Source organism: Esox lucius, chromosome 10, assembly GCF_011004845.1.
Source record: "Esox lucius isolate fEsoLuc1 chromosome 10, fEsoLuc1.pri, whole genome shotgun sequence".
Lineage (NCBI taxonomy): Eukaryota > Metazoa > Chordata > Actinopteri > Esociformes > Esocidae > Esox > Esox lucius.
Window position 1 is genome coordinate 16671532 of NC_047578.1, and position 21063 is coordinate 16692594.

General features: G+C 42.5%; 1 protein-coding gene across 1 annotated transcript in view; it reads left to right on the plus strand.

The window, feature by feature from the left end:
* The first annotated feature begins 948 nt into the window (after positions 1–948).
* LOC105012757 (immunoglobulin superfamily DCC subclass member 3-like) overlaps positions 949–21063 on the plus strand; it is a 30605-nt gene continuing 10490 nt past the window's right edge. The window contains exons 1-6 of the mRNA XM_010873821.3: positions 949–1248; positions 11738–12049; positions 13990–14134; positions 14979–15109; positions 15354–15491; positions 15745–15903. Of these exons, the coding sequence (XP_010872123.2) occupies positions 1197–1248; positions 11738–12049; positions 13990–14134; positions 14979–15109; positions 15354–15491; positions 15745–15903 (937 nt within the window). The 5' untranslated portion in view covers positions 949–1196. The remainder of the gene's footprint in view (positions 1249–11737; positions 12050–13989; positions 14135–14978; positions 15110–15353; positions 15492–15744; positions 15904–21063) is intronic.

Below are 21063 nucleotides of genomic sequence, written 5' to 3' on the forward strand. Positions count from 1 at the left end.
CATTACTTTTTGCTAATTGCTGGGACTTTGAACTTGAATTAAGTATTGTGGTATAGTTGAAACATCTTTAAGAAACAACTGAAATTTCAAAGCAACCAGTGACCAAAATCTTTTCCAACATTCATTTGTGCCATCGCCAAGAGGAGCGACATCTCTTAAATATTTATATCCTTACCCATGTTTCCTATGTCCTTTGATCATCCTTGGGATCTCTAGACCTGTGGCAAATACACTAGATTTAGAGAGGCACACACTATATCAGGTCCCAGACTTCACAATGCAAGTTAAAGCAAACTTGGTCAGGTCAAATGGCATATGTGATAGGCCAAATTAATATGATTCTGTGAAAGTATTCAAGATATATGATTAGTACATTCATGATTAGTGAATTCAAATTAACTCATGAGCTTCATCTTATTACATACAGCAATATTATATTTCACGATGCATTATAATTACAGCGAGGTGCATTTTAACAATGCATTATACCACCAGCAATGTATTTTAGCGGGCCTTAAATAAGTCTCTTCCCATTTCTCTGAAAATATTAGGCCCATCTACAAACCAAGACCTTTCTTGCATTGACTATGTAACGTTCACTCTATATTTTAGGAAAGCAGAGATTATGCAATGTCACTGCTCTGCGTGTTGGTCACAGCTGTCTGTAGTGATTCTGTTATGTGTGTGAGTGACATCAAGCCAGAGCAGCGGACCGGAGAAGTGGCTGAGGCTTCATTCAAATTAATATCAGTCATGCCTCCAAAGCACAGCGCACCTCCTCCTCGGATATCCCGTGGGTTGTGATTGGTTCATTTGAGACCAACCTGCCAGCGCTGGCGAAAGCTGTTGTGTCAATGTCCATTCACTGACCACGGGTGTCAGCGGAGCCAACAATAACCCTGAATACCTAATGTCCGCTGTCCCTTCGGTGGGTCCTGAATAGCTAAAGCACTATACTGAAAGTAGCTTTGGACGTGACCAGTAGACAGTTCCGGCAAATGCGCTGGACAAGAGATTCCTGAGAACATTAGACATGTGTTAATGAAAGTTAATTTTCCAAACATATATGACGTTTCCAAAGAAGACACTTTTAGCACGTTTCAATTCAATCGGAATATAATCTTTTAGGATTGTTTTTTTTCCCAAAAATAAATTGCATTTTAACAAGGTCGAAATACATTTTTAAGAAGTGAAAAATGAACGAACCAAGGATTCTGCTCGCCTGTTTGGTGATTTTCATAAATTTCAGTAAGTAGACTTAAGTTTCTTTATATTTTTTATCATAAATTGCCATATTTATGTTTACATATGTTTGTTGTTTTTGCACTTAAACTTAGTTGTTGATGTGGTGGTGGACTGGAGACCTATTGATAGCCTACAATTGTTGGCTGGCTCATTCTTCTGCCTGTGTATTTAGTAGTAAGCCCATTCATGGGAACTGCATATATTTCCAATTGAATACTTTTGGGTTCTGAATCTTTTGAATGTGTTATTTTTGTAACGTGAACCTTTTAGTTTGTCTCATTGCATATCTGGCAAAGCTAATTTAAATTCATAGTGTACAATATATTATGTCGTTCTTTATTTCCTTTTAGGCAATATTTTCGTTTTAGAATTGTTATGATCAGCTGATGAACGAAGAAATTGTTGATGGTTATAATCAAGATGGCTGTAATCATAAGATTGAGTCTACTTTACCATTATATACCATTATATTACATATGTATATGATGTTGTTGATTACATGTTTATGAATTCTATTAACAACATACAATGAATCATATTGTATAATATATTAACTCTAGCAGTTTTGAAACTTGGAATAATGTTGTGCTGACAAAAAGGCGTCAAGTTCAAGTGGAACAGGATTTAGCGTTTTGCTTTACTACACTGGGGTTTCTATTCAGTTCCAGTGAATTCAGAAAGCAATATATAATGCTCTTAATGGAAAAGCACTGGGGATAATTGTTATTGGAATTTCAATGTAGCCTACAATCTCAATAACTTTTGCTTCATTCCTGAATTAAATGAAATTGACCCCTAACCCTGTTGCATTTAGTGGAAACCTTTGATTGACCAAATACCAATTCAAACGTATTTTTGCTGATCAAAATTGAATGAGACAGAAAGATACAAAGAAATGAGAAATAAACCGGTATGCCTACCTATATGAATTTCATAATAACATTGTAATCCAACAAACCCAGTATAAAAAAACGTGTCCAAGAATAACTTCTAACCACAATAATTACAAGTCATCCTTAAGCGTCTTTGGGTCATTGAAAAGCGCTATATAAATCCCATGTATTATTATTATTATTATTATTATCCTTAGCAGCATGCCTTCCCCTGTGTAAAATATACGAACAGTCGGCCTATTGAATATGAGGATACTCAACAGATATGTTCTCTTTCGTACTACATGGCTAATTACAATTGTACATGTTTATCTCAATGGCTACCCATGGGAAACGACGTTGCTGATTAGGCTTAATTAATTATGCTGCTAGTGCGTGCATAAACATGAGTGGAGCATTGTGTGAGGTCATTATGCACAAGCTGATTTCATGGATGCAGTAACGGGAACTCTAAAGATGGGACCTTGTCAGTTAATAAATTGGATAATTAGAATAAATGAAATAACATTGTTCATAAATTAAAAGTCAGAAGACTTGTCTACCATTATAACCTGTGTGCTTTATTTTGGATTTAGGATAGTATGTTATAACTAGGGAATATTTAAGATATAACCATTTCATTTTAGTTATTGGCCTGAAAAAATATTTCCCCTTTCCATCCATTGCAGCTGTGAAAGTTAATTTTCCAACTTAAACTTGTAGAGAAAGAGGCAACTTTGTATATAGAAAATAAAAAACTCACAATAACCTGGTTGCATAAGTGTGCACACCCTTAAACTAATACTTTGTTGAAGCACCTTTTGATTTTCTTACAGCATTCAGTCTTTTTGGGTAGGAGTCTATTAACATGGAACCTCTTAACGTGGCAATAATTGCCCACTCTTCTTTGCAAAAGCGCTCCAAATCTGTCAGATTGCGAGGACATCTCCTGTGCACAGCCCTCTTCAGATCACCCTAAAGATGTTCAATTTGATTCAGGTCTGGGCTCTGGCTGGGCCATTCCAAAACGTTAATATTCTTCTGGAGAAGCCATGCTTTTGTGGATTTGGATGTGTGCTTTGGGTTGTTGTCGTGCTGAAAGGTGAACTTCCTCTTCATCTACAGCTTTCTAACAGACGTCTGAAGGTTTTGTGCCAAAATTGACTGGTATTTGCAACTGTCCATAATTCCCTCCACCCTGACTAAGCCCCCGGTTCATGCTGAAGAAAAACAGCCCCAAACATGATGCTGCCACCACCATGCTTCACTGTGGGTATGGTGTTCTTTGGGTGATGTGCAGTGTTGTTTTTGCGCCAAACATACCTTTTGGAATTATGGCCAAAAAGGTCAACCTTGGTTTCATCAGACCATAACACATTTTCTTTTGGGAGACTTGTTTTGCAAACTTCAGCCGGGCTTTTATGTTTTTCTTTGTGAGAAAAGCCTTCCGTCTTGCCACCCTACCACATAGCCCATTCATATAAAGAATACGGGAGATTGTTGTCACATGTAGCACACAGCCAGTACTTGCCAGAAATTCCTGCAGTTCCTTTAATGTTGCTGTAGGCCTCTTTGAAGCCTCCCTGACCAGTTTTCTTCTCTTTTCATACATTTTGGTGGGATGTCCAGTTCTTGGTAATGTCTCTGTTGTGCCATATTTTTCTCCACTTGATGATGACTGTTTTACCATGGACTGTGTTCTATGGTATATTTAATGCCTTGGAAATTATTTTGTATCCTTCTCCTGACTGATATATTTCAACAATGAGATCCCTCTGAAGCTTTGGAAAAATGGAAAATGTCAGGAATATCCTACTAGAACAGCTGAACTTTATTTGTGATTAATCAGAGTCACTTGAAATGATGGGAGGTTTTTAATGACTTCTATTTAACATAATTTTGAATGTTATTGGCTAATTCTGAACACAGCCACATCCCTAGTTATAAGAGGGTGTGCACACTTATGCAACCAGGTTATTGTAAGGTTTTTACATTTTTCCCCCTCTGAGATTTCAGTTTTTCAATTGAATTGTTCACATTATAGATCACAGTGGATGATTTATCTTTGTCTCATTCTTTTACATCACAAAGGGGTGTGTAGACTTTATATCCACTGTATATATATATATATATATTTATATATTAATATCAAATGTGTAGACTAGCACAGGAATAGTTCATTATAATGTTATTTAGGTTTGTTGCCTAAAACATACACCACTTTGCATACACATTCCTTAACCTGAAAAGATTGTTTCTTATAGAGAACTATGGAAAATCTTTGTAACAAATCGACATATTATTAGGCAAAACAAAACTTTTTCATAGAACGAAACTAGGAATTGCGCACTTATATAATATTTCATATGACTAGGAAAGTTCCATCCTCATAGGACCTATTGTAATCAAATCTGGCGTCGTAGTATCCTATCCAAACAACAGATCAGCGATTGTGCAGAACAGAAGGAGTAGGAGAGGTGGATTGGTCAAGGGGGTTGAGGGAAATGCTGTTTACAATTTTCTGGACAAGCAGGGCGCTGTTCTGACCTTTGGGATCCCCCTCCTGGTCAGAGGAGCTGGGGGTGGGGGTGGTAGACATGAAATGCCAGGGATCCAAGGCAGAAGAACCTAAAAGTCTGTCCCAGTAGTGACCTGATTCTCTACACTGACCTCTAAAACATTGTGAGCTGCCATCTCTGTGAGTCTGGCCCAGACTGACAACTTAGGCTGTGCCCAAGAGAACAGGGGACTTCCATAGGACGTGTGGGGGACCATGAAGCAACCTCCTGACGTTCCCGGGGACTTCCTAAAGGCTCGTTTCTCTTTTTAAGGATGTATGTGTCATTGTGTGTTTCCATCGACGGTAAGCCTCCCACAGTTGCCCGTGACCATGTCCTCCACACACATACAGCATCCAGAGATAGGACCACGGGACCCCTCTGGAACCAAATAGACACCCCATGGGTTTAATCCACAAGGGGACAATAGCTCTGTGCTGGGCCACTGCTTCATCCCTCTATCCAGCGTGAAAGAAGGAGGGCAACGTCTCTATCCTCACAGAGCTTATGGTAATGCAAGGCAGATCTCCCCTGCTGAAAGTACAATTATGGGGCTAACGTGACAGGCCTGACGCAGCACGGATCCAAGGGCAATAAGACCACCCCAAACCCCTTGCACCCAGGGTGACTGGTGGGAAATCCGACCCAGATACACCAAAGGTGTACCAGTACCTATTACACAGCGTGTGGATTTTCGAGTACTGTGTAGAACCAGTGAACTGATCTCTAAGATGAAGTTTCCACTAAAACTACAACCGCACCGGAATCTTTTAGATATATTTGGAATGTCTGCCACAAGCAAGCGCTGGTGATATAACTTTCAGCTGTTTTAGTCCAGTGGCTACCAGCAGACCCCATGCCATTGACGGCTGCACGACTGTCTATATCACTCCTTCTTGCTGACTCTCACTGGAGGGATGATGGGCACTTAGGAGTCCTATGTAGACCCGAAATAACACTGCTAAGATGTTTGCTGCTATTTCTAACCACACAATCCGTGACCACCCTTGGTATGTGCACTTGAGTTCCCATGCAGTTCAATGCCATTGTCATTGTTACAGAGATGCCAGGCATTGTGGCAGGTAGCCTGGCAATTAGAGATGCCCCAAACTGCCTGAGCAAGGCAGCTAACCCTTATCCCTCCCAGGTTGTTCCTGTAATGTTCTCAGGCAATTTGCCTGGATCAAAACAAGGCAAAACGTTTGTGGAAAAATGAAAAGAGATAAAACTCCAATGTTCTGGTTCGGAATATGTTCCTGGGGACATTGGATATTGTTCTTGGAGGGTATGTGTTTATCAAAAGACTTCCAGGCGAACAGCGTCTGGATCGAACACCTGGTTAGTTAATCCCTTTTTGTGTTTGCTTCCGTTAGTCAAGCCAAGCGCTGTATAGTGCAAACGTCCATTATTTAAATTAAAACAACAAGTCGCACCTCTTTGGTGATTCGAGAGTGTGTGGTGACCTTCCAGAGGAGCTGATGTTTTCAATTAACAGTCAGCCTTCTAGGAGCTAGTTCAGTAAGTTTCAACCGATTGTGTCGGTAAATAAATCACATGCATGTCAGTGGCATTTGTTCTGGGACTACCAGAGCACCTTATCAAATGGACACAAATGTAGTATCAACCCCAAAGTAGAGGACATTATACCAAAATGACCATACATAAGCTCTATACACTATAGCCATTGTCAGTGTCAGTGGTTCTAGACATGAAAAAGAGGATTAGTTTCTCTATCAATGATCAGACAATAGTGTTGCAACTCTGAGCCCAACTTGAATATGAACCTTTCTCATAGGAAATGTTCTGATTCATTTGCAAAAAGTTTTGCTGTGGTGTGTCCTACTGAACACCACCCAGGTACTGTAGATAACAATACACCAGCACATGGATCTATCTAAAGCCCTTCAGCCTATGTGGTTTGGACCTTATAGGTTATGGATATTTCCTGGGAGGAATCATCATGGCCCACAATCCCTTCCTCCATTTAATGAGATTTCTTTAATACTAGGAAGAGGCTGAATCTCCTTCTGCTGGCACACACCCTGCTGATAAAAACTGCGGCCAAGCAATCAAGTCTCCTCCCCATTGCGTTGGATATTATTGCTTATTGATCCAGACTGCTGTCCAGAGGGGGCTGAAATTTGGGCAGGCCCTTTTAGACCGGTGCGTTTGTCCATCTCCCTCCCAAATGACCATTTCTCCTCTTTGTCCTCAAGGGACCTCCTGAGGATCAATAGATAAAATAGAGAGTTCTTATGGATCTTTGGGAGGAGGTAGAGTGGAGATGTTTCAAACTGGGCCTGAATTCTATAGTTAAAAACACACAAATAGCATCCATTAAATCTGTTAAGGTCATCAGGCATGAAGTCAAGCCAACAACTTAGAAGACCCAATTAGAACTTTAGAATTTAAGTTGTTGATTCATTTATGTTCCTCTATGAATAAACTGGTTGAATGGCTAATTTGATTGCCCACGCATGACGATCAACAGCAGTGTAGGAACCTGCATGGGGACTTGGTTAATTACCCCCTACTTACATCTCTGAGGGAGGAGTGAAAACATGGGTGGCACATGCTCACTGTCACCCTCTCCATAGGAAACAACAGTGTTGTCGTGTTTATGCCACTTTGAACTTGGCATATGCAAGCTAATGACGATCAATCCTTAAACAAAAGACCTGGGTGACTTGGGGGCCCCCCTTGCAAGCCGCTAGCCAGCTAGAATAGCATGTTTGCATAACCATTAAAAAGAGCCTGTGAGCTCAGAGCGAGGGAGAGAGTTTAACTCCCATTAGTGAGATAAAGGGGCTAGCCCTGGGGCACTGAGTTTATGCCGCCCAGCAATTCCCATTTCACACACCCCGTTTCTTCGGGATTCCTCCCCCTAGCTCCTCATTCAACCATTGTTTACGGCAGCTCCCCCACTGCTGTAATGGATCTAATGGGGGAGAAGAAGGGAGGGGATTTTTTTTTTGAGGTGCAGAGCATACATTTGTAATCCCGCACAAAGGCCCTGGTTTACTTTTTCGGAAAGGGGGGTGGAGTTTCAATGACTTCTCTCACATTTCTGAAGCCCTTTTGATGCAGAAATTAAAATGACCAGTGCAGCGCAGTTTGAACAAACTGGCAAAAGAAACTGTTCACAGATGTATGACTTGTCATAAATACTTGTGTTACCAGAATATATTGTTGCACTATAAAGCTGAGCACAAATGATATGAAGCTACACATACCATATCTAAAACTGAACCGGTTTCCAAGGGAAATTATACTGCAGGTTCATTGTCAAGTGTATTATTTAATAATAATGTTTCTTTCCTCCACACTTCATTGCTGTACAACAGCCCTGTAAAGTTAGCTAGGCCCTCGGTCCAAGGCCAGTCTATAGAGCCTGTAAAGTTCCTTAGCTAGGCCATCGGTCCAAGACCAGTCTATAGAGCCTGTAAAGTTCCTTAGCTAGGCCCTCGGTCCAAGGCCTGTCTATAGAGCCTGTAAAGCCTAGAGCACTTTTCATGGATGTTCCAGGGCTCAGTATTGTCTGAGGGGGAGGGGGGGGGGTGCTTAACTTAACCAATGAGGGGATTGGTGTATGTTTGCCTTACCCTGGGCGCTCAGGACCCCCTTTCAGTCTCTCCAACTATTCGGGGCGGGTTGCTTGTCGGCTTAAAAGATCCCTGGGCTCGGTCACAATGGCCTGCGAAGTTCAGGGTTGACGGCCTGGGAGACAATGGTTACCGTGGGGGGGGGGGGGCCATTGGCCGGACGCAAGCTGTCCCCTCCATCCCTCCATCCCTCACTACCTCTTCCATCCACTCTCCTCCAACTCTCCCATGACCCCTGAAGGGTTAGGGTCACAGCCTCTAGGGTGGGAGGTGGGCAGGGTGGGAGATCGCCTGCTGCTCGGGACGACCCCACCAAACAATACCTCTGAATTGGAAATGTAATTCATCCCCTAACCTGAGCACTCCGTCACACATCCACAAGAACAGGCCGCATCCAATGATTACCGTAGCTGGATCAACTTGGCTGTGGACTAACTTCAAAGTCCTTAATCTAGCGTTCTGTTGCCTTGTCACTAACTAACGCTATGTAACAGACACAGTGATTGCATTGAGGCCGTGAATACATCGCACCACCCAGATTAGGGCCTTGCGAATGCATTTAACGGGACACAAAAGAAGGGGACCTTTTATCGATCTCTTTGTCGAAGCATCAAGAAGCAATGGCAAATGCAGTAATGCTATTGAGATGCATATGTTTAAGGCAGCTATTCCGCACAGCTGTTTTGCCCTAGCCTGGCAATTTGAACTGGAGAGCCCATTTTTGGAGAGCCCATTGAAGAGCCCAGTTTCTTATGTTGGTCTCTAACACTCCTATATGTTAGCTGTGTGCGGTGTGTTATGTTGGTCCGAGCCAATGAGAACTTAATGCCTGAACATGCCACCTTGGGCTCATAGATGCTTTAGCTTTGTCAAGGTAGCCTTAGAAAAGAGATGTCCTCCTGTGCAAAGTCATGTCTTCATTTACCAGTTTGTGGGATTTGTTCCGCTTCACACACACTTTGAACACTGCCATCTGCTAACAGTACTTCAGTTCCTTTTTTTCCTTTTCCATAATGGAAGACTTCACTAAATACAGATGTCCATCAATAACCCATAGGAGCCCTGGTGAGACTTAGTATAACCTGCTTATCACCAAGTTGTACCACTATGTCTTATTTATCTTTCACCGTTCAAAACCCCATAGTATACCTCTCTTGGTCCCCATCCTCTTTAATGACGTTGTCCTATAAAGGCCTTGCCACACCATGTGTTCCGTGACCGTGGCTGCAGCGTGACGCTCGTCCCCCCTTGGGACCCCTGAATTTCATTAGCACCCCTATAAAAGGGTGGGGGGGGGGGTGGGGGGGGGGGCTGGGAGTCGTGGAGTTGGTGCAGGGCTGTAGCCAGCTGAGCTGAAAAACACCCCACCCCCTGCTACATCTGCTGACTTGAAGTCAGCTCATCATGCTAGTTGCAGACGCAAAGACTCTGTCACAGTGGCGCATAGAGAAGCTGAAACCTTTATCAGGGATCTGAGGAGAAAAGGCCTGCCGTCCTCACAGAGTTTAAGACAGGCTTATGGTTCTGCAATGTATTTCTAAATGATGTTCAGTCATGGTTGTCACTTAGCTGACTGGGCAGTGTTGGAGAAGATTTCATTTGAAGATGCTCTGATTTGATTGGTTCTTCGACAGCCTTGTTGAACCAACATATCGTTAATCAATTGTCTATACAAATTTGATCACAAGGAAAGGTTTGTGCTTTTACAAATCAGAATCAGTAAATGTATCTGTATGGGGAAGAAATTAAGTTACAATCAATCCATAAGGTTAGGAAATGTACTCTGATTGCATTCGTCCTGATTTAATCAGGATGGCGTCAGAATCTATAATGTCAGCTGTCTCAAAGGTGTGTAAATTGACATATTATAAAAGATCATAAGACCATTTTCTTTTTACATATGCCATTGGATAAAGCATTGAGACAAGGTATATATATATATATATATATATATATCTGAAAACATGGTCGATTTCAGAACCATAACTTGGCCTTCTCAATAGATGAGCAAGGAATATTTGTTTTAGGGTTTGTAATGGTGCTTGAAGGTTTCATTGATGTGTATGTGAGAATGAGAGACATCTATAGCATCTATAGCATTTCATGGTTCTTAGATTTGATATGTGAAAATACAATTTGTAAAGGTAAGCTTGGTTTGACAGATAGAAGACACTAATCAAATGTATTGGTCATAAAACATTTAATAAAAACATTTTTGTAAGAAATTCTGAGTACGGTAAAGTCAACGGTAGTAGTCGGTGTGAGACTGCAGCCTTCTCAGGTATTGAATAAAAGGGTTCATAGTGTGATATGATTTTCGTGGTGGTCGGGAGAGAGAAGGATGAGGCTTCTCTCTGTGGTTCACAGCTGGGCAAGATGGGAAGAACAGAGGCTTTGCTGTAGTTCAGATAAACAGATGCAAAAGTTCTCCATGAACTTGATGGTGCATCTCATCAAGTGAGTTCAAGAGCGGGGAGCTTTTCGGGTGTGTCACCCTTTCACTCCCTTTCCTCCCCCACCTCAACAGCTGGGAGAAAGGGAGAGGCCACCTTGAGGGGTCAGGGCGGGGCAGGGGCTTTGGGCGTGTTTGTCCCCCCCAAAAAAATGTAGAAAATCGGGAAGCCTTGCCATGTCGTCAAGGTCAACTTCGAGAGGAGACGGGGTGATCCGGTGGCATGGGAAAGTCACCCCGAAGTCTTGGTGAAAGGGATGCGAGGAGGTGGGGGCATCGGAGGGGCAGATGGCCCCTGCAGAGGGGGGTACGTGGGTTGATGTTGACCAGATTTTCTAGGGGGTTGTGTAGAGGCGGGGTTAGGACGAATGTGTGTGTCGTCACTGCGCCATTGTCGTCGGCCTGCCTACTCCGTTCAATAGGAGCTCTTCTAACCTGACCCCACTAAACCTCGCCAGTCTTCTGCCTCCATCTTGGCCATTGTTCCTGCCCTCTTTGGCTCAATGACTCCCCGGCATTCGGCCCCATATTGTTGTGGTCGGTTTTGGTAAATGTGTATGTGGACGTGGAACTAACACAGCCATCAATCAGTCGGCCGATGTGGAGTTTTTTTGGGGGTAGGAAGGGTTCGCCCCCAGGGTGAACATGGCTGTCCGGATCTATTCTGGTCCACCTCTGGGTTGTTGTCAAGATACAAAGCCTGTGTGGTGAGAAGGGTTGTGTGCAAATGTATGGTGGTAAGGCATCACATGTTCAACGCCAGTATACCCAGTTCTGTGAGGTAATGTTAAAAGAAATCGATGTTTTTCCTGTACATATTGTCCCATTTTAATGGTCCCTTACTTTCTAGGGATTGGTTAGAACGGTGCATCTTGGGTAAACTATTTGGAGCTATGCGAGATTAGATAAAAACACACTTTTCAATAGAATCACCAGGACCACATAGTCAGAATCTCACCCTACTGTACCACAAAATGATCCCCACTGAAGCTGTCAACCTTTTTCTAGACATATGCAGCGCCAAGGAGCTGGCGTTTCTACTGGAGCCCAGCGATGTCATTGCTGTGAGGGATCGGCCGCTGATGTTGGACTGCGAGGTAGAGGGTGAGGGGCCCATTTTGGTCACGTGGCGCCGGAGTGGGATGCCCGTGGTCACTGGGCAGCGGGTCCAGATACTCCCCAATGGGACCCTCTTCATCCAGAGCTTCCAGAAACGGCGAGACGGAGGTGAAAGCGAGACAGACGTCGGAGAGTATGACTGCGCTGCCCAGAACCGCTTTGGCATGCTGGTCAGCCGCAAGGCCCGGGTTCAGTTGGCATGTGAGTTCAACTTTGTTACTTTTAAATCGTTTACTAGTGTCAAGTATGTAATAATAACCTATATATCAGTTCCATATGTAAAGAGCATTTCCCACACCCAGTGCAAAGACTATATACAGAAAACACAACAATCTTTACACAATATAAGACAACACAGAATGCATCTTTGATTTAGAACCTAGTATTTAAATAAAAGTATATAAATAAGAAATCTGAACGACTAAATCAATGCAAACATTAAATGGCTTAAATATGTATTTCATGGTGAGGTAATGATATACTGTAATCAACGTTCCCATTACCCAAATAGTGTCCACTTCTGCTGTTAGTATGAAACTGTTGTCGCAACGTTACCAGAATGTTTGCAGTATTATTTTTTTTTAATGGTGCATAATGTTTTTAGATTACCTAGGAACTCAATGATAACTTCTGTGGAATATAATTTGTGAGCTATTAAAGATGCTGTGCAACAAACATCTTTAAATATTTTTCTATGTATTTTATCCCAATAAAAGGTTAAATAAAAGATTCTGCAAATGTTCATGGTGTGCTGGGATGGGTAATGTGTAGCCTACCCAACAAATGGTTAGTCAATAATATTCTCTACTTAAAGTGATTTACCAAGAACCAACAGAGAACGTTACTGTCTTCCCACTCCCTCCAAGGTAACTTTGCAGTAATTTCCCCAGACATCTTTTATATGTCCCTGCTTTAAAAAACATTGGAGAGTCAAAGATGGGCTTTTGTCCTATCTGTTGGCAATCCTTACATGTAGTCTCCTCTCTGTTAAAGAGGCTATAGATTTTGTTCTAAATAATGCTCCATACTGCAAACACCTTTGTCGCATACCTGGCAACCCAAGATCCCCTCGGTCTAAATAGATGATGTTATAAATTATGCGCCACAATGAGAAAACCTTAGTTTTCATACCTGGCAACCGAGACCCCCTCAGACTAGTTCATCTCTTTCTTTATATAATAATGGATTCTTTTGTGATTCTAAGAGGTTATGTGGATGAGGAATGGTTCACCCCATTAAGTGTACTGCCACTTGGATATATGCATATAACCTGGTCTTCATATGATATTTTAGATACCCGTGGACATGCTGTATGGACATAAACTCTTTTGTGTGTACTGTATAACATAAAACCTCTTAAGGACCCCCATATCATTTGACTTCACTTTCCCTCTGCCTCACATAAACACGCACATTCAAAGAACCAAACGTACCACCTTCTTTTCAGCCATTTCCCCATATCCCCTCCCTTCAGCCCAGTAAAACAGGGCTTTATAGGTAATCCAACAGAATTATGGCCATCACAAGGTAGTGTTGCCTTAAAGCAACGGGTTGCCATGGCAACTGTCTCATTTCCAGACCCCATTGGTCCACACCCTCTTATTGATTACGACAATGACCAGGTTATATCTTCCCCTGTGTTGTGTTGTGTTTTGTGTGTGTGTATGTGTGGTCAAGGATAGTAAAACAAGGATCATTTCACACCATGCTGACATTGCAGCAGTCCTCATGAGGAATATTTTTGAATGTAGGGTAAAAGTTGATGTTAGGGTTTGAATTAGCATTAGGAATCACACCATTTCTTGGCATTAAGAACTGTGCTACCTGTTTGTGTTTCAAAACAACATGAAAATAACATATAGCTCTGCACTTCACACAGTTGTAAACACAACAGTGTTAAGAAGCTTTACTGAGATGAGAAAACTAAATTGTATTTTCAACCAATTTCAGCAGTCCTTATAGTCCCTGGGAGGGTGTTGGACAAAACTTTATTAAGCAGTGTTACAACACAACCGGTATTGTTTCCAGACAGCTCAGGATGGTGTCAATGAGTTTGTATCTCAGTGACGCTTACCAAGGATAATAATATTTATAATGGAGACTTATACATGTAAAAACCTTTGTTGTTCTTTCTTCTTCAGCACTCCCTAAATTCCACACCCACCCTGAATCCATGTCAGTGAATGAAGGTGGTGTGGCTCGATTCCAGTGCCAGGTCAATGGGGTGCCCGAGGCTAACATCACCTGGGAGAGAGACAGAACCCCACTCAGTACAACAGACAACAGGTACCAGAATCTTACCTGTCCTAAGGCTCTTCCCTGTCAAACTGTTGGGTTCCATCAGGACCAAATTTTAATAGAACAGAATATCGGGCTCGCTACTTTTAATTGGCTTATCCTTCTGTTCATTTAGCCTAACCCTTAAAATCTGCCGACACTTCAGAGCTAGTGATTCCAAGTAGGAAATCTGTATTTTACATATAAACATTGCATGCCCTTAGTAAGAATCTATTGGCTCCATAAAAGCAATATGGTCAATGTGATAGAATATTAATGTTTATCACCGATATTCACAGTCTAGCTTTTTAAATTCCGAATCCTCAAAGTCTGATTCCACCTCCAAAGTAAACATTTAAAAAATCATGAATATAGATCAGGTGTAAAACAGTTTGGTTAAGTTTGTGGTAAATTTTGAAAATATATTTTATGATTGTTGACACGGCCAGGTTTATTACTTTGTCACTATGGAAGCTAGTCTATACCATCACTTTCCCTCCGTCTTAAGTTCCAAACAGTCCCAGAGTATTAGCAGGCTGTATCAGTTAGTGTCAAAATAACAGGTGACATTGTCAGGCAAGCACATGCACTCCCAAAGACATAAGTTTCATAAAATGAGTTATTGTTTCTTAAAACAGGTTATTATTTCATAAAATGGGTAAATGTTTCATAAAACATGTAATTGTTTCATAACATAAGTTATTGTTTCATAAAACGGGTTATTGTTTCATAAAATGGGTTTTTGTTGCATTAGTTCACAAACAAGCTATTTTGCTGACCTCAGAATTCTCCGAACTGTGCGTCATACCTACTGTATGTACACTCACACCTCTCCTCCCTCTCCCTTTTCCAGGTACATTCTCCTCCCCATGGGTATCCTCCAGGTGACCGGTGTGAGGAGGGTGGACGCTGGCGTCTACCGCTGCATGGCCTCCAACATCGCTAACAGGCGCTTCAGCCACGAAGCTCTGCTCAATGTCACTGGTGAGTTGGAACGATCTGCCTTTCATGGTCGCTGGTTACAAGTATGTTCTGCATGCCCACCGATGTCCACAGTGGCCCACGGCAACAGGAACACTCATATTAGGTTTAGTCTTGGACTGAGAAGCAGGCCCAGTGGGGATTCTCCATTTATAGTGCATCTTATTCCATGACCGGATCATAATCGTTCCATGAATACTAAACTCACCACGTTTTCTCTATGTGCCTCCTTTCCCTCTCTTTACAGGTGGGGCTTCTAGGATCTACAAGGAGCCAGCTATCCTGTCGGGGCCCCAGAACCTGACCATCACTGTCCACCAGACTGCCATTTTGGAGTGCATTGCCACAGGGAACCCCCGGCCCATTGTGTCCTGGAGCAGGCTGGGTAAAGACTGTTCTCACGCAATCAGAATGGCTTGTAATAGGCTTTAACTTCGGCTAACGGTAGCAGCCGAACAATGACCGGATCTCCATGTCGGTTCTCTCACCTGCTATGCACTGCGTTGCTCTATAAGTTTGATGTTTCCCGCTAGATCTGTTATGCGTGAGCCCGGCACTAGGTCAAGTATGATGTCGTGTTCCTATTCTTCATGTGTGTATTCCTTATTCCGCGTGTTTCCGTGTCTGCCCGCGTACAGACGGACGCTCCATCGGGGTGGAGGGCATCCAGGTTTTGGGTACTGGCAACCTGATGATCTCTGACGTGTCGCTGCAGCACTCGGGCGTGTACGTGTGCGCCGCCAACCGCCCCGGAACGAGGATGAGGCGTACGGCGCTGGGACGCCTGGTGGTGCAGGGTGAGTTTCCCTGCAGTCGGAGCTTAAATAATGCTAACCTCACGTCACGAGGCCTTTGTACATGATTCATTTGGATTAGAAACGCTCACAGTGAACACGATGTAGCTAACTGACCGGCAACTGACCCTGACCCCTTACACACGATTTCCAGAGCCAGATCGGGGAGGTGTGAATTCATGTCCGGAAGGTTGGGTGGTGTCTGTGTGGGCGGAGGTGTAGGTTTAGGGCTTTGGGACTGGATGACCCCACCGTTAACCAGTATTGGTTTTGGACTTGACTTCTGCCAGGGAAGGGAAGGTAAACAGTGGGTTTTGGGGGAGAGGAGTCGATACGCAAGCTTAGTCCTCTCATCTAAGGCCCCTCCCCTTCCTCAGGCCCTCTGCTTTTAATGGAGGGGTGAGTTGGGGGTTGGGGTTGGTCGCTTGTGATGGCTATTGGCGTGAGAGAGCTCCCCTTTGACGCTGCTATCCAGCTGGACTTGAGTGTGTGTGTGTGTGTGTTGGTTTTTCATTGCCACCACTACCTCAGTGACAACGCACATCTATCACCCAGCAACTGTCCATACGTTCACGGTCCTCATATTTCTCACTGTCATTACTTGCCATTTTAATTGGCTATACAAACACTTGCTGGTTATACTGGGATCCCACTGGGGTCCCTACACCTCTCTTTAATGCAAGATACCGGGAATCTCATAGGGGAAAAGGACACTGCTATTACCACTATGGATAGGGTTACATTAGAATGTGATTATGTGTCTGTTCTCCCGGCCCCATTAGGAGTCATTATGTAACTGATATATGTGTTATAGTGTGAAATGATATTAATATATGTAAAATTACATTTGCACTTTTAAAAGTCAATCAGTATCTTACAGTATCCCTAGTTGCAATACTTACCTACCAACCACTCAGCAAAAATTATTCCAAGCCATCAATATTATCTAACACATTGCTTGCTAATTGTTACCAAACTAGAAACATGTTATCTACTGAGCTAGCAAGCTCTAACTAGCTAGATCATTTTTTACCAAGTGAAAGGTTTGTTATATTGTTAGCAAAACATTACCTAATGCATAACAAGCAAAATAACTACATCTTAGTGATAATAGGAAATTTAGATCTGCAAATCCCTTCACCCATTCATTCCATTTAAATCACTTTAGGTCTGCACCCAGCTGTTTAGGCCATCTCTCCATCCATGTTGTGTCAGGCTCTTTGACCGGATCAATCAATAGGTGTCCTATCAGTCTTTTACAAGTGGATTGGCCATGGGGGAAGTGGTCTTCAATGTATTCATTTATTGATTGATTGATATCTCTCTATTTGGTAAAGAAAGAAGCACAAAGAGCTTTTTAGGATAGGAAAATGGGTGAAATCATGGATGTTACAAACCCAGTGACCAAATCCCTTTCAAAATGTGATCCTGGCAGTGGAGGTACGGTAATTAAATTGGAATTCCATCCAATATTTACTATGATACTGTTCTCCAAAAGTCTCTATGATACTGTCCTAAACAGTCCTCTATGAACCTACTCTCTGAAGGGCTGTATGATACTACTCAACCAGACAAATCATATAGCATAGTGTGAGAAATCATGGTGGTCTTATTTCAGACCTATTTCAGACTCCAAGTTCATAGTCATACTACAACACAGTTGGAGACCCTTGGCCGTATCCATCAGAGTAAAGAAGGCAATTGGAGGCAGTAGAGGTCCGCTCTGTCACACACTGTTCTCTCCCCGCCCTCCAACCTCCGATCATGGACATGATACACAGCCATGATAGCCCAGGACAGATGCAAGGCCCGAGATCCTGACAATGGGAGAGAGGAGAGAAGGAACAAGGGGAAAAAGGGAAAGAGGAGGTGAACTCCCTGTGTGTGTGTGTGGTTGGGGGGGGGGGGGACACCTCTCACCTTTCACTTTTGACCCCTGACCCCTGACCCTGTCTTTGAGCGGGGGATGAGCTGATATAGGAAAACAGTCACAGTCTGGGAGGGGGCGTTACAGGAATGGGGTGGGGGGGCCAGGGGCAGTTTTTTCCGTCACAGCTGGTGGTCAGGCAGTGCGGGACAGAGTTCAGGGAGACATTGAGGGAGGCAGGACACAAAGGGTGCCGGGCCTTTGTGTCATGATTGCTTTCTCTGAATTGAGGGCTAGAACATTTTCATATGAAATATGTGAACTAATACGAAATCAGGCTTTAAAATGCAGATCTCACAGCTGTCGGCTTAGAAAGTGGGTCTTTCTCACATTTGATATGAGAAAAACATTTTGCATGAATGTTAGAATGTTGAACATACATATTTTGAAAAATAATCCATATTTCATAAATGTTAGGCAACATAATTATCGGTCGGATTAGAAACCGTATATGTAAATCCTTAAATGTAAGCCCAAAACGTTCAAACACATCACTGCCTTTCTTGGAAACAAGAAAACATTTCATTAACAACTGAATGTGTTTATATGTAAATATATTATATACTTTCTCAAATATGCATCATATTGATACAATGAAAGTGGAAGGGAAGTGATGGGGAATGACCCTGGAGATTAAACTCAAGGTCAGCTTTGAGACCCTGCTAAAAGATGAACTGATGATGTATGGACATTGAAGCTGACAGTTAGACTTCAGATGGAGAGAGACCGTTGATCAGCCGAAGGTGTGGACATGGGTGGACAGCTATTACCGTCTTTCCCCAACAACCCTGGCTCTCCTTTTTTTTTTCTGGTTATATAGCTGTGCCACGTTAGCAAAAGACTGGAGCCCTTAAATAACACTGATAAAGACCTGAAATAGCCCTGAAAATGTTTACTTCCCTGAAATAGGGAAGTAGTCTTGAAATAGGGAAATAGTCCTGAAATAGGGAAATAATCCAGAAATAGGCAAATAGTCCAGAAATAGGCAAATAGTCCTGGGAAGGTTACAGACGTTGAAAGTAGAATGACATTTAGAGTTTGTAGCATATTTTTTAGCAATGCATGATTGCCAAATAAATTGATTGCTTGATTGTGCTTCAACTACTAATTAAACAGCTCTATTAAATGATGTGAATCTAAGTTGACCCAACATTGTTGTCTTATGTTGCTGTAAAAATAATGTGACCCCTCAGTGTGTCCCCTCCTCATGACAAATGTTTATATGGTTGATTAAATAAGGTATTAAATTATTCGGTCATAGATATACTAGTCTAACAACTATTGACCAAACAGAACGGAATTGGTTATACGTAGAGTTTTGAATCTAGTTTTGCTGTGCACAAGATCAGACTGTAAAAGTCCATCACAGATAATGGGGTCATCGGCAAGGTTACAGAATTTTTTTTAAAGACAGTTGCTATTAAGTCATTTGTAAAGCAAGTAAGGCTTAAATGAATTAGATTGATTTTATAAACATGGATTCTGTGGACACAGAAAGGTAAAAATGCTTGGCGAATGCTTTGCAAAAAAGAGATTAATCCTTAAAAAGGTATAGCCACTTAACCTTGACCACGAACATTAGAATTTAGCATTTTTGTTTGGCTCTGCTTAGCATCAACTTCATGGGGTGTAAAGAGTATGAAACAAAACTAGAGTGAATGTGTTTTTGTGAGAACCACCCAAGTTACCTAATGTTCCTGTTGAAGGAAATGTACTGGCTGTAGTTCAAGTGTGAAGTGCACTTGAGTCATGGAGCGGCAAAGCTATTTGAGTGTAGATTGATGATACATACAAAGGCATGCAAATTCACATATGCAAACACACACACACGCATACTTAAAAACACGTTTACGTACCCACCTTAATGGGGACACCAAAGAAATGTGTCCTTAAAACATCCTACTTTGACTAATTCTAACCCTAACCCTTACACTAACCTCAACCTAACCCTAACATTAACCTCAATAACCTAACATGTACGCCTAAACTAATTCTAACACTAATGCTCAAACATAACCCTAAACTTAACTGGTAATGCCTAACCCAAACGTGAATTTTAACTTTTGCCCTAAACTTGATACTTAGCTAAAAAAAAAAAAAAAAAACACGGGAAAGGAAGATTTGCACCATTAGTCAGCTATTTCTCTTTTTGGACATTTTGTCTTTGTTATACACACTCAGTAACACACACCCCAAAACACCCCCTTATGCTTCAGACGTCCATTACAGGCACTCCCCCGCCAGTCAAACAATCAAACAATAAGCCAACATAGTTTGCCCTCACGAGCCAACTTCACGTCCTCTTCTAACCCCAAACACAAATTCAACTTTTTCACCGAATAACAACCAGTTACCTGTACGAATAGAGTGCATGCTGTCTACTCCATCACTTAAAGGCATTATATAAATAAAACATGATCCAACGTCTCTGTATGTCCACTCAGATCTCTCAACATTTGTCTTACAGTTAAAACAAGCAAGCATATATCTAAACACCGATGGCCATTGCTCAACAACAATCCCCTCTTTCCAAGCCTTTTTATGGATCCACTTGATCTATATTGGTGTCCGTATTAAAGAAATTGGGGCTCATCGGAGGGAAAGCAGTTTGGGGAATACAAAATCTATGCCTTCCTTGATGAATGTTCTATTGAAATGGGTGTCTATGACCCTTGACCCCCCCCCCCACAAAGACCCTCCATTCCTCACAACCCCCAACTCTCCAACTCTCCCTCGCCCTGTCTTTTTGCACCAATCCCTTCCTCATCCCTCTCTCTTACCAGGCCTATTCTCTCTCAGTCTCATACAGAACGGGGGGGGGGGCAGGGCCGGGGCCGGTGTTGGGACTGGTAGGAGGGAGGGAGTTAGGGTTGAGGTCAGAGGTGATGTCAGTGTCAATAGATCAACGAGGGGCTGGGGGTCTCTGCATATATGCATGTCCCATTGTGTGCTACTGAGCTTGGTATCAGGCGGAACGGTAAACACTCACCCGTCTCATCGGATAGTGGAGGGCCAGGCAGGACCAGAGTAGGATAGAGAAGTGAGGCCTGGCGGGGTAGGTATAGGTTAGGGATAGGTTGGGGATAGGTTAGGCTAGACTCTCTTCAGGTCCCTGAACTCTGGGATGAGGAGACCAGGGGATAACTATTTGGAAGGTTTGTGCAGGTCTGTTTGGGGTAGATGTAGGGATGCTTGTATGTCTTCATACATCGGCTGATCTTAACACTGAGGTGTAC